This window comes from Pygocentrus nattereri, chromosome 24, assembly GCF_015220715.1.
Source record: "Pygocentrus nattereri isolate fPygNat1 chromosome 24, fPygNat1.pri, whole genome shotgun sequence".
Taxonomy (NCBI): Eukaryota; Metazoa; Chordata; class Actinopteri; order Characiformes; family Serrasalmidae; genus Pygocentrus; species Pygocentrus nattereri.
This window is the reverse complement of record NC_051234.1, coordinates 28,054,427-28,067,715: the sequence shown is the minus strand read 5'-3', so window position 1 is coordinate 28,067,715 and position 13,289 is coordinate 28,054,427. Positions and strand designations below refer to the sequence as shown.

Genomic DNA, 13,289 nt, shown 5'->3' with positions numbered 1-13,289 from the left:
AGTAACAGCTACCTGCAGCACAAGTGGATTGCTACAGAGTGGCCGGTGCTGAGCGGATTGATACGGTCATCATTAAAAAATGGGTAATAGTTTATTGTAGGGTGCTGTTCATAAGGCACCATGACACCTACATAAGCTTGTCATGACAACTGACATAACCCTACATAAATGTTTATAAAAGTGTCATTCGCTATAAGGGTTAGTCATTTATTACTAAAGTAGCCTTTTATGACGGATGATGCCTGTTGTGATAAGCATTTATAAATGGTTATGTAGGGTTACATCAGTTGTAATGACAACCTTATGTAGGTGCCATGTAGCCTAACAGTAAAATGTTGCCCTACAGTAAAAACGTTAACAGAAATGTCGGCTTTGGTAGAACACTTCTCAACCAATCAGACTGCCATCAGAAATAACTGTTGATTAATGTGTCATTTATTTAAGACAATAAAGATTAGTAGTTGTCATACTGCCCATCTCTGTAGCTCCTAATGGTTTAAATAATGTAACTTGGGAGAGAGACATAGACAGAAAGCGAGACAGAGAGAGAGAGAGTGAGTGAATAGTGTGCTGTACATAAGGCCACACTCCTTCCACAAACATGAACCCGGGGATCCCTTCCAAGTTCACATAAAACAAGCTCTTTAACACTGTGTGTGCTCAAAGCAGCTCCAATACACACACATACACACGCTCTCACACTCGCTGCTCTGTTCACACAGGAAAAAAAAAAAAAAAACGTCCCTCCTTCAACTCTTCCCTCTCCTCCACCCTCTTCCTCTCTCTCTCTCTCTCTTTCTCATTTAGGCCGGCAATGGCGGAGACCAGCTAACAAGTCTCCTGTGGCGGACGAGCGTTAAAACAACGTTACTGGAACATCGGAGGCAACATCTGAGCAACATCTGGATCTTGGACTGGCCCCTGAGGGCCTAGGCTGCTTACTGGCCCCCTTGCCGCGACCCTCACTTCCAGAACATGCGAGACTACATCCCCCATAAACATCTTCATCATTGTCACAACAACTGCTACAACACTAAAAAGCCCTCGCAACAGCTTTGGGCTTCAGATTTAGCCTCAAAGTGGTTTTAATCCACTCTGCTCTTTGCAACAAGACTGAAAAACAGAGAAGAAGAAGGGAAAGCACTAGAGAGAGAGAGAGAGAGAGAGAGAGGGGGAAGGAGTGATGAAAGCAGAAAAATGAAAAACATACAAGCAGTTTTTTTTTTACCTGGCGCTCGTCCTTTCAAAGACAGTCCATGTTATCAAAAGTCGCGTACAGTGAAAAGCTCCAGGTGAGTGAGCCTCTGCGTTTGTGCATGCGTGTGAGAGAGTAATAGCAAGAACAGCCCAGGAACTTTCAGTCTCGATGCAGTTCACTCCCCCCGAGTCACACGACACACTTCTGCTTCAGCGCAGAGAGAGCGAGAGAGCGAGAGAGAGAGAGAGAGAGAGAGAGAGAGAGAGAGAGAGAGAGAGAGAGAGAGAGAGAGAGACTAAGGGGTAGAGAGGTTTCAGGGGGTGTTGGGGGCAGGGTTATGGAAAGCAGGCTGTTTCAAAAAACGTGGCCAAATTTGTATGTGGGTAGTCCAGGCTAATGCGCAAATAAGTCACATTCGCAGGGCTAGATCTCCAGATTCAGCTCGCCGCTGTACGTTTGATGGAAATATGAAGTCATGCAAAGACAGTAGCAGCCCAAAATTTAGACACACCCACTCATAAAAGTGGTTTCTTCCAGAAAACACCCAAAAAAATGTTTCTTCAAGGGTCCTTGAGTAAAAGCAGTGGTTAAATATAGAACCATGACACTTCATAGAACCATTTGTATGCATGAATGGTTCCTTGCATGGGTAAATGGTTCTTCTCTAAATCTCAGAAGTAAAGGTAGTAAACTGTCTCTAGGGCTGTGTCCCTCTTGCCACTGGGGTGGGACCCTCAACGGAACAACTCAGTAACATAACTGAACCATAATCCATGGTTCCATCATAATGAAATGATATTTTCTAAGCTGTACTGACTCCACACACCCCGCCTCGCCTCCAGGCTTTTATTTTACTGTTCTGTTTTAAAACATTCGGTTATGAAAAGGTACAAATACCAACTTTTCACTGGGAAAAAACTTATTTAAGGTTTACAATCGGACCTTAGAACCACTGCTGTACCTTTGAGGGAACATTTAAATGGTTTGTACCTTGATGAACAAAAATGTACCTGCACAGAACCTTTATTTCTAACAGTGTATGACAGAAAAAACGTGGTATAGTGGTCTACAAAGAAACTTGAGTATAGTCATGGCTGTAATCATAGAACCTTTTCCAATACCAGTCGTGGGCTGGAGGTTAGGGAACCAGCCCTGTGACTGGAAGGTCGCCGGTTCGATCCCCTTGGCTGACGGTCCATGACTGAAGTGCCCTTGAGCAAGACACCTAACCCCCAATTGCTGCCCAGGCGCCGTGGATAGGGCTGCCCACTGCTCCGGGTAAGTGTGCTCACTGCCCCCTAGTGTGTGTGTTCAATAGTGTGCATGTATGTGGGTGTTTCACTGCACGGATGGATTAAACGCAGAGGTCTAATTTCACAGAGTGCAAACACCGTGACAAATGGTTGTTAATTCTATTCTAATTCTTTAGGTAAGAGTGTAAAATGCTTCCCAATAATACCAGATTACAGGGATTTAAGCCAATCCTGGACTATAGTTTCCATTAAAAAAAAACTGAGTCGTCATGTCCTCTGTTTTGTAATTCACAGGAGTTATTGCTTGTGGTAACTGACCACATGTTACAGACACACCAGACAGAGATTCCTTTAGATTTTTTTTTTTTTTCTAAACTGATCTTCTCCCCAGTTTAGTCATCTCCAATTCCACCCACTACTTAGGACTCCCCCAATCACATGATACTACCCAGTATTCCTCCGAGACCCAGAGAGAGCGAGGCCAAATGTTCTCTCTTGGGCTACGGATGGCTGTAGCATCACCAGGGATGGAACTCGCGATCTCCTGATGAGAGGGCCAACACTTAGACAGTTATGCCACTCGGGAGCCCCCCGTGTGTACATATTTTTGAATTTTTTGACTGCTTCTTTATTTAGGACCCCAACAGGACTATCACAGAGCAGATATTGAGTGGTGGATCATTCTCAGCATGATCATTATCAGACCCAGCAGTGCTGCTGGAGTTTTTAAACACCTCAGAGTCCCTGCTGGACTGCGAATAGCCCACCAACCAAAAACGTTGAGCCAACAGCGTTCAGTGACCACTGATGAGGAACTAGAGGATGACCAACACAAACTGGGCAGCAGCAGATGAGCTGTCGTCTATGACTTTACATCTACAAGGTGGACTGACAAGGTAGGAGTGTCTAATAGAGTGGACAGTGAGTGGACACAGTGTTTAAAAACTCCAGCAGCACTGCTGTGTCTGATCCACTCATACCAGCACTGCACACAGTAAGACACCACCACCACGTCAGTGTTACTGCAGTGCTGAGAATGATCCACCACCCAGATAATACTTGCTCTGTTGTGGTCCTGTGGGGGGCCTAACCATTGAAGCACAGGGTGAAAGGGGGATAAAGTATCAGAGAAACAGATGGACTACAGTCTGTAACTGTAGAACTACAAAATGCAGCTATACATGATGGAATTAAATGGATTAAATAACCTTTAAAAGTAGTTCAATATAGCACCACAAAAGGGTTCCTATATGGTCATAGATAAGATTAATCGACCCTTATTAGTCCTACAACATACACACCAGTGAACACACACACTAGAGGGCAGTGAGCACACTTGGCCAGAGCGGTGGGCAGCCCTATCCACGGCGCCTGGGGAGCAGTTGGGGGTTAGGTGTCTTGCTCATGGGCACTTTAGTCACATACTGTCGGCTCAGGGGATCAAGTTTAGAACAACAACGATTAACATTAAAATTGACACAAATGACACAAGAAAATCTACAGAACCCAAAAAGCCTTTTTGCCTTGATGCATCTTCACACACAGTTGATATTCTTTCAAGCACCTCCATGAGGAGCTACTTCACACGCTTTTCCAATAGGCTTTAGAAAGATAAGATGCCATGAGATGCCTGCTGAAAATGGACTTGGGGGGGTATTAAAAATATTTCTACATTTGGAAAACCACATTTTCTGTGCATAACTCAAAGTCCACTCCGCAATTCGTATATAAGAACTAAGCTGTATTGTGATGACACAAAAAACCAACACACACATATCAATCTATTCAGCCTACAGCAGTGTAGCCCCGCTCATTCGCGCTGAAGTTATGAAGAGCGTCTCAGCACAGACTGATTTTCGAATCAGCCAATCAGCACAGAGCTCATTTACATACATATTAGTCTTAAAGCTGCTGTAAGAAAACCAAATGTGGAAGTTGGGAAATTAATCATGACTGTTTTGGGCAATAAAACCACACAAACGTCATAAGTGGATCTCGGAGGGGGGGGTTTGTGGGAGGGGGTGATTCAATACAAGACAACTGTAGAATATGAGCCCTTGAAAATATCAACTTCATTGTTTACAGTATATCTACACATCTTTACATCAATCTGTCGTTACAGGAACACTACAGCATCTTCTACAGTCAGTTCATCTTCCATTTGATGCACTTCCTTATACTTACAAAAAACAACAGAAAACCTGCTGACTTGAAACACTGAGCTAAAGCAGCTGCCCACTGGCTTCTATTATAAGTGACTTGAGTCAACAGGTCTTCTGTTCGTTTCTAAGAACAGGGAAATGCCTCGGTGTTTTTCGCGGTAATCGACTACACGCGACACACACAGCAGACAGAGATTAGGGTAAAAAATGCTGAAGTATCGCTTTAAGATTAGGAAAAGCGATTAAACCCCTCATTGCCACTATAGGAGTTTAAATGCGTCGGCACTATTTACGTTTCACACAGCACGACAACACGACATCCTGTGAGCTCAGCGCAGACAGAAGAGGAAAAGTAACGACGGCTTCCTTTTTCCTCCAAACTCGAACAATATGGAGGATGAGGACGGGACAGAGACCCCCCACCCCTGCCAGAAACAGCCTGCAGCCTAAAATGTTCTTCCTGAGTGGCCTACGGTCCCCAGCTCTGTATGCCACCTACACACAGTCTCAACCACAGGAAACAGACATACACCCACACAGACACAAACACACAGACAGCAGGGGTCTACATACAGTTTTATGCAAAGGTTTCAAAAAATTGGTCAAATTACACATTTAGTATGTTTTCTTAAATGACATGCCGTATTAGAACATACTGGGGAAAGTGTGTGTATGCATAGGCTTGGACAAAGAGCCTTTGGCTAAAATATCGGCCTCCAAACATCTTACAGCCAGCTAAGTCATTTCAATTCCACCGGCTAGTAAGGACTCCCTCTATCACTTGATGCTGTCAACACTAAGAGGTGTGAAGGCTAGCACTGGCTTCTTCTGAGATGTGAAACCAGCCAACGCATCTTTTCAAACTGCCACTGACGCAATGTCACTGGACAGCCGAACGCGCTCGGAGGAAAGCGCCAACTGCCAGATCTGTTACGTCAGCTAACAGACGCCTGCGTTGACTAGCATCGTGCTGAGTGATGGTGGGCCATCCAACCCACCCAGAGAGTGAGGCTAATTGTGCTCTCTTGGACTCCCAGCCATGCATGGCTATAGCATCACCTTGCTGATGACAGGGCCGACGCTTAGACGGCCGCGCCACTCGGGAGCCCCCAGCCGTTCTGTTCTTACAGTTTTTTCACTTTCCTTTGCAGTTTTAGACCAGAAACATCCATAGGTCATCTTATATGCACATAATGCTTTATATCTGCCTACAGAATTTCATAATATTCAAATCTAGGGCTGGTGAAAGCCATTTCAACACCTCAAACATACGTCTCCAGAATTAGTATAAGCTGGATTTTCGGTTTGGATCATTTTGTACAAGCTAGCAGCTTTTCAGCTTCAGTTTCTTCACTGTGGGGCATTAGCTCCCAGAACTTGCTGACATTTAGTAGAATCCTTTCTTCCTTCTATCCTCACAACTTATCCTGTGGCACTGGCTGCCACGTGACTCCAAAGCATGATAACATCCACTGCATGCTTAACAGTCGACAAGGTGTTCTTTTCATCAAATGCTGCTGCTTTTTTTCTCCAAGCATATCATTGGTGATTGTGGCCAGAGCTCAGATTTAGTTTTATCAGGCTATCGCCTTAAGTAGAATTTGGTTTGCAGACTTCTTACCTTCTAATGACTCTTCAAAGTCCAACAACACTGCACAGTGGACTGGCGCATCACTATTTCCTTACCAGCCAAATCTCCCTGTAAGGCTTTGAAATGTGGGGACTTAGCTTTGCATACCTGACCATTCACCGAGCAGAGATTTTCTTGGTCTTATTGGGTTGACCTTCCATTTTTAATGATATTTCAGAGGGGAAACTGTAAGCAGGAAGTGATTAGATATTTTTTTACAGTCTTGGTTTGTAAAAGTCTATAATTTCTAGTTTCAGATCCTCTTTCAGCCACTTAGATGAGCTCATGCCTGTTGAATGTATCTTGAGAAGCTTTTAAGTTACACTCTCGAACTGTCTACACTCTTAAAAATGATGGTTTTTCAAGGGGTCTTTAGTACAGAAAATGGTTCTGTATAGAACCATGAACACACAAAGAACCACTTGCATGATTAAAAGGCTCTTTGCATCGTTAAATTGTTCTCCAGACCAGTGGAGAATGTGCTGTGGATGGTTCTATACATGTTTTTGGTGCTACATGGAGCCACTTTCAAAGGTTCTATATAGACCCGCCTGTAGAACATTCTCCATCAAGCTAAAGAACCCTTTCATAATACCCTTTAATCATGGAAAGGGTTCATCGAGTGTTCACGGTTCCATATAGAACCACATTCTTTACTAAAGAACCCTTGAAAAAACATTTTTAAGAGTGTAATATTGTTCAAGTCCATCATATAACCTTCAAAGCCTTAGTGAAACAATCCAAGAGCGCCAGAAATTGTTGAAATAATTTTTCATTTTTTTTAACATTGCACTTCATTATATTGTATTTTACTATTCTGTATATTTTGTAGCTTTTGACGGTTTTATAAAAACAATAAATCGACTGCATAGAAATGATTTCAACATGGACAGGAGGTGTAGTGTAGTGAGTAACTGCCTTCTATGTTGTAGACTGTGGTTTAATCCCCTCCTGGGTAAGCACTCTACACTATACCAATAAGACTCCTTGGGCAGGACTCCTAACACCACCTTCGCCTACCTGTGCAAAATGATCAAACTGTAAGTCGCTCTGGATACGAGTGTCTGCCAAATGCCATAAATGTAGGTGTAGTATCATCCTAGTATCATCCTTCAACTGCAGTAAAATCACTCAACTCCTCCTGGCTTATTGCTTTAATATGCCTGAGCTGCGATCTCTTCATGACATCACAAACCCACAGCTGGTCATTCTCAAGAAGTTTGTTTTTACCTGCTAAGTGCTGTAAGACTGCAGCTGTGGATGTAACAGCATGCCTTGAGTTTCTTTAGCCGTAAAGCAAACCATGGAGCAGTTTGTTTTGGGGGGTCCGAGATTGTCTGACATCTTCACATATGCACAGAAAACCATGACTCAGCAGTCTGAGACCAACTGAAGTACTGAAATGCCTCAAAATGTCCTAAAATACAGCAACTACAAACAGTACAAACACTGACAAGTAGTCTCCATTTACGACTCTACAGAAATATCAAAATGTGAAGAAAGCACACTTCAAATATGTCTAGTGGTCCGGAGATCGTGAGTTTGATCCCTGATCCCTAGAATTTGGGGGGGGCTGGGCAAAACAAGAGAATCTTCACTCAACGTGAATCAGAAATCATTTTTGGTCCATCTTGCAGACGTAAAATCAGAAACGACAGCTCATTTGTTGCTGCACAGTTTGTGTTGGTCATCCTCTAGCCCTTCATCAGTGGTCACAGGACCCTGTTGGTTGGTGGACTATTCTCAGTCCAGCAGTGAAACTCCAGCAGCACTGCTATGTCTGATCCACTCCTACCTACACAACACACACTAACACACCACCACCACCACATTAGTGTCACTGCAGTGCTGAGAATGACCCACCACCAACATAATACCTGCCCTGTGGGGGTCCTGACCACTGAAAAACAGGGTAACAAAGTATCAGAGAAACAGATGATCTACAGTCTGTAACTGTAGAACTACAAAGTGCAGCTATACAGTAAGTGGAGCTGATAAGATGGACAACGAGCGGAGAAACAAGGAGGAGGTCATAATGTTATGCCTGATCTGTGTATAGACACAAATCAGACAGCTGAACGCAGGTGGACAAAATGTTTAATAATCACCTGCACACATAAAAATATCACATATGAAATGTGTGCACGCCTAGATCTAGAGATAATCTGTAGAGGTACTACCCACCCAGAGAGAGTGAGGCCAATTACGCTCTCTTTGACTTCCGGCCATGGATGGCTGTGTCAGGGCACCAAGGATCACCAGGGACGCTTAAACCCCACGTGTCAAACACATGTTTTTAATCATCTGTTCCTTTTAGCCTGTTTCACCCTGAGCTGCACTACAGTCCCCATCATGCACTGCAACATGATGTGTGCTCTCACCCCCTTCCTCCAGTAACAATCCATGGGCCAGCGGTTACACCAAAAGAAAAGATGTCTGATGTCTAGTTTAAGCAATAAGGCAGTTTTAAAAAAAATCTATCTTAAACTATTTTTATTCAGAATATTTTTGAATATGAATTTAATGCCCATTTTGCAGTTTTGGTATTTTTTAAATAAATAATGGTCCACTGTGTGTGGGGGGGGGGGGGGGGGGGGGGGGATGGGGGCTTTGTCTACGTTTTATGGTTTCCAAATGAAAGACAGAAGAGACTGAGTAGAGTATCAGTAACAGAGTTATACATTCTTTTACAATGTTTAAACATTTCTAATAAAAAATAATATAATAACATAAAAAGCTGATAATGTACTGAAGTCATTACAACCTTACTAGACAGTACAGGTGCAAAAATGGCGCTTGATGTATTGTTTTTACTGTCTGTGTATCAGTAATGTGTAAACAGAAACGCTATGCATGGTTTCTTTTACTTAGTCCACTTAGTCCAACTAATTAATTGTCAAAACAATCTGAATATTACTTGCTTATAATTGATGTGGCATCCCTAACCTTGGATTGGAACTGAATTTGTGATTTCATAACAGATTTAATTATTTCCTAAAGGTCTGTAACTTTAACTCATCCTGAGTTCACACTATGAATCATTATCTGCTGCATGAACTCCACTGTGGCTCTGGAGGTCAATGTCATACTGAAGGCGTATCTAAATAGCCTGAGAGCCTCGATGCATTTCACTTGCAAATCTCAGCCTCCCTGAGAGAAGGACCTGCTCAAACAGAGCGCGCTCGCGCGCGAGAGTGAGAGCGCGACAGAGAGAGCGATAGAGATAGAGCAAGCGAGCAAGAGAGAGAGAGAGAGACAGAGAGAGAGCGAGAGAGAGAGACAGAGAGAGCGATAGAGATAGAGCAAGCGAGCAAGATAGAGAGAGACAGAGAGAGAGCGAGAGAGAGCGACAGAGAGAGCGATAGAGATAGAGCAAGCGAGCAAGATAGAGAGAGACAGAGAGAGAGCGAGAGAGAGCGACAGAGAGAGCGATAGAGATAGAGCAAGCGAGCAAGAGAGAGCGAGAGAGAGAGAGATAGAGAGAGAGAGTAAGAGAGCGAGAGAGAGAGTAAGAGAGAAAGAAAGAGTGAAAGCGCAAAAAAGAAAGTGAGAGTTCGAGAGATAGAGATAGAGTAAGCGAGAGAGAGAGAGAGAAAGTGAGAGCGAGAGAAAGAGAGAGGGAGAGAGAGACAGAGAGAGAGAGAAAGAGAGACAGAGAGAGAGAGAGGGAGAGAGAGAGCGTGAGCGAGAGAAAGAGAGCGAGACAGAGAGAGAGCGAGACAGAGAGAGACAGAGCGAGAGAGCGAGAGAGACAGAGAGAGAGAGGGAAAGAGAGACAGAGAGAGAGAGAGGGAGCGAGAGAGAGAGAGCGTGAGCGAGAGAAAGAGAGCGAGACAGAGAGAGAGCGAGACAGAGAGAGACAGAGCGAGAGAGCGAGAGAGACAGAGAGAGAGAGGGAAAGAGAGACAGAGAGAGAGAGAGGGAGCGAGAGAGAGAGAGCGTGAGCGAGAGAAAGAGAGCGAGACAGAGAGAGAGCGAGAGCGAGAGAGACAGAGCGAGAGAAAGAGCGTGAGCGAGAGCGTGACCAAGAGAGAGAGCGTGAGCGAGAGCGAGCGAGAGACAGAGAAAGAGAGATCGAGCGAGAGAGAGCATGAGCGAGAGAGAGACAGAGAGAGAGAGATCGAGCGAGAGAGAGAGAGCGCAAGAGAGACAGAGATTGAGCGAGAGAGAGAGCGTGAGCGAGAGAGAGAGCAAGAGAGAGAGAGCGTGAGCGCGAGAGAGAGAGAGAGAGAGAGAGAGAGAGAGAGAGAGACAGAGAGAGAAAGAGCATGAGCGAGAGAGAGAGATAGCGAGCAAGAGAGACAGAGAGACAGAGATCGAGCGAGAGAGAGACAGAGAGAGAGAGTATGAGCGAGAGAGAGAGAGAGAGAGAGAGAGAGAGAGACCATGCCTCACACTGTGTTGAGAGTAGTTAGGAGAAGGTGGTGACCACTCCGTTGAGAATGACACATTCTATTACTCAAGATCACAGTAAGTAATGGACTGTCTGTAAATGACCCAACACTGACTCACTGAAAGACAAACATACAGTAAGTTCAATGTTCCTCCTGAAAACCAAGAGAGTTTGTCCCCCGCTGGTGCAGTAAGTCTACTCCTCTGGGAAGGCCTTACACTAAATACTGGAACATTGCTGTGAGAATCTGATTACATTCAGTCATAAGAGCATTACTCAGGTCAGGGACTGATGGTAGATGATCAGTTCTGGATCACTCAAATTTCTCCCAAAGGCCCTGGAAGGAGCTCCGTCATTCCAGAGAAGGTAGTTCCACTGTTCCACAGCCCAATGCTAGAAGCTTTATACCCTACTAGCTGACGCTTGGCATTGGACATGGTGACCTTAGTCTTACATGCAGCTTCTCCAGGCATCCCATTCTAGTGGCAAACCTTTTCTTCTGGAGATTACAGTGGAGCTCAATGCCCAGGTCAACAATATTACACCTTAAAGTAGCTTAACTAACTAATCAGAAGAGGGTGTCTGGATGCTTCTGTACATACAGTGTACATCTCTGTTGTCAGAGCAAAACATTGTATCTCCATTTCTGTTGTTTTGTGCTTCTGTACACAATTTGAAAAGGCCAGCTGCCCCTTACAAGGTGCTAAAATTTTATGATGAACAGGTCAACAGAAAAGCTCCAAAAAGTGTTTTCCTTTAAGAAAACTCCTGTAAGATTCCCATTTTGCAGATACAAGGTTTTGTTCCAGTTCCGACGCTGATTGGAACTGTATTGTGGGACTTTGTACAGTACAGTGTGTATGTATATGTCTGACCTTGTCCAGCTCGTTGTCCAGCTCCATCGATCGTGGGCGGAGCTTGATTGGCTGGTCTTTGAAAATGTCTCCAAAGCCAAAGCCGCGCACTTTCTTCGGCTGGATCTCTGAGCTGGAGGCCACACTACCTGCATCCGAACGGGCGCTGCTGCTGTCTCCCCCATCACTCTCGGAGCCTGTGCTGTCCTTAACACCTACACACACGCAAAGAGACTTGATATATCACAGGAAGTAAAATAAAGAGCAATAACTGAAAACAGAAAATAAAGAACATTATGTGTGTGTGTGGACCAGGTTTATTCCACATTGTGGGGACCAAAACCTGTTTATACACGCACATTGTGGGGACCTTTCTTTCTTGTGGGCTAAATCCCTTCATTTTAAGGTGAGGCTAAGGTTAAGGTTAGGGTTAAGGTTAGGATCAGGGAAGTAGAAGTTCTGGTTAAGGTTTGGTTGAGTCTCCAGGAAAAGAATGAAAGACTATGTAACACCTCAAAAATTCACAAAAACAAGACTGTGTGTGTGTGTTTTCCTGTTTTAGGGCTAGGCGTCCAAGCTCTACACAGTTTCAGAGCTGACTCATTAGGAAGTGGGTTAAAACTGCAGCTGAAGGCACAAACACGCACACACACACACACACACACACACACACACACACACACACACACACACAGACAGACACACACACACACACAGACACACACACACACACACACACATCTGTTTCCACTCTAGATGAGAGCCAGCGCTCTGCATTGTCTCTGAGCCTCTGTTCTGTCTCCTGGGAGCTGTGATGTCATACTGAAACAGTTGCTCTGATTGGTCCACCCACTGAGACCTGGCTAAGGCCCGACTAGGCCAGTGAGTTGAGCTGATGAAAGAAACTCCTGGATAGACTAAACACAAAAACATTCATCAGAAAGAATCTGTGCTCTCTATGCATGGAAAACTAGCACGAGCCGATGAGGACCGTTATTCTTCTTATCAGATGAAGCTTACGTGCCACTTTGTTGGACTACTAATATACACATAAACAGGGCGTCACGTTTACTACACATCTGTAATCATGATCCAACTGCAATATGGTGAGGCACTGACTTGTGACACATGTACTGTGATGATTTTGTATTGTGAGCTGGCTGGCTTATGTTTAATAACTCTAGGCCCTATAAATAGAGAAGTGCATCCTTAACCTTAACCAGTGGTTCCAAAATGCACCACGTTGTATTCTTCATAACTTTCATATTTCATAAGCTACATTCAAAAGGAAGGTGTCGTATAAGATCTGTGACTGTCTTCTTTCCAGTCAAATAGATGGGTGATGTAATTTTAAACGTTTTTTTTTCCTACTGAACATCGACACATTTTTCTACAAATCTGGGCTATAAACTATAAACAGACGGCGTCTCTTCAGAGATCTGAAAAAATGATTTTTATAAAATATTACATTTTTTAAATAAAATAATACAAGACCATCTCAGATTTTTGGCTTTCAGCACAGATGTGTGATCATGAAACACGGTTTTTGTTCATTTGAGGGGCGCGTTAAAAAAACTAACTAAATAAATGAATAAATAAAATAAAAATGTGCATTTATTTCATGCAGTTACTGAATAATTTGCCTCAGGAGAATAACAGATTAACACCTTGTGCTGAAACAACATAGTCAAAAAAAGAAAAAAAAATACAGAAATGTGAGCTAGTATGTTTTTTATTTGACTCAATAACTATGTTAACTCTGAGCAAGCAGGCTGCATAATGTAGTGCAATTAGCCAAT

General features: G+C 43.7%; 1 protein-coding gene across 4 annotated transcripts in view; it reads right to left on the bottom strand.

The window, feature by feature from the left end:
* sh3kbp1 (SH3-domain kinase binding protein 1) overlaps positions 1-13,289 on the bottom strand; it is a 117,974-nt gene that overhangs the window by 21,964 nt on the left and 82,721 nt on the right. For all 4 annotated transcript variants that reach the window (XM_037534142.1, XM_017719249.2, XM_017719250.2 and 1 more), the window contains one exon: positions 11,512-11,705. In XM_037534142.1, coding sequence (XP_037390039.1) covers positions 11,512-11,705 — 194 coding nt within the window. The remainder of the gene's footprint in view (positions 1-11,511; positions 11,706-13,289) is intronic.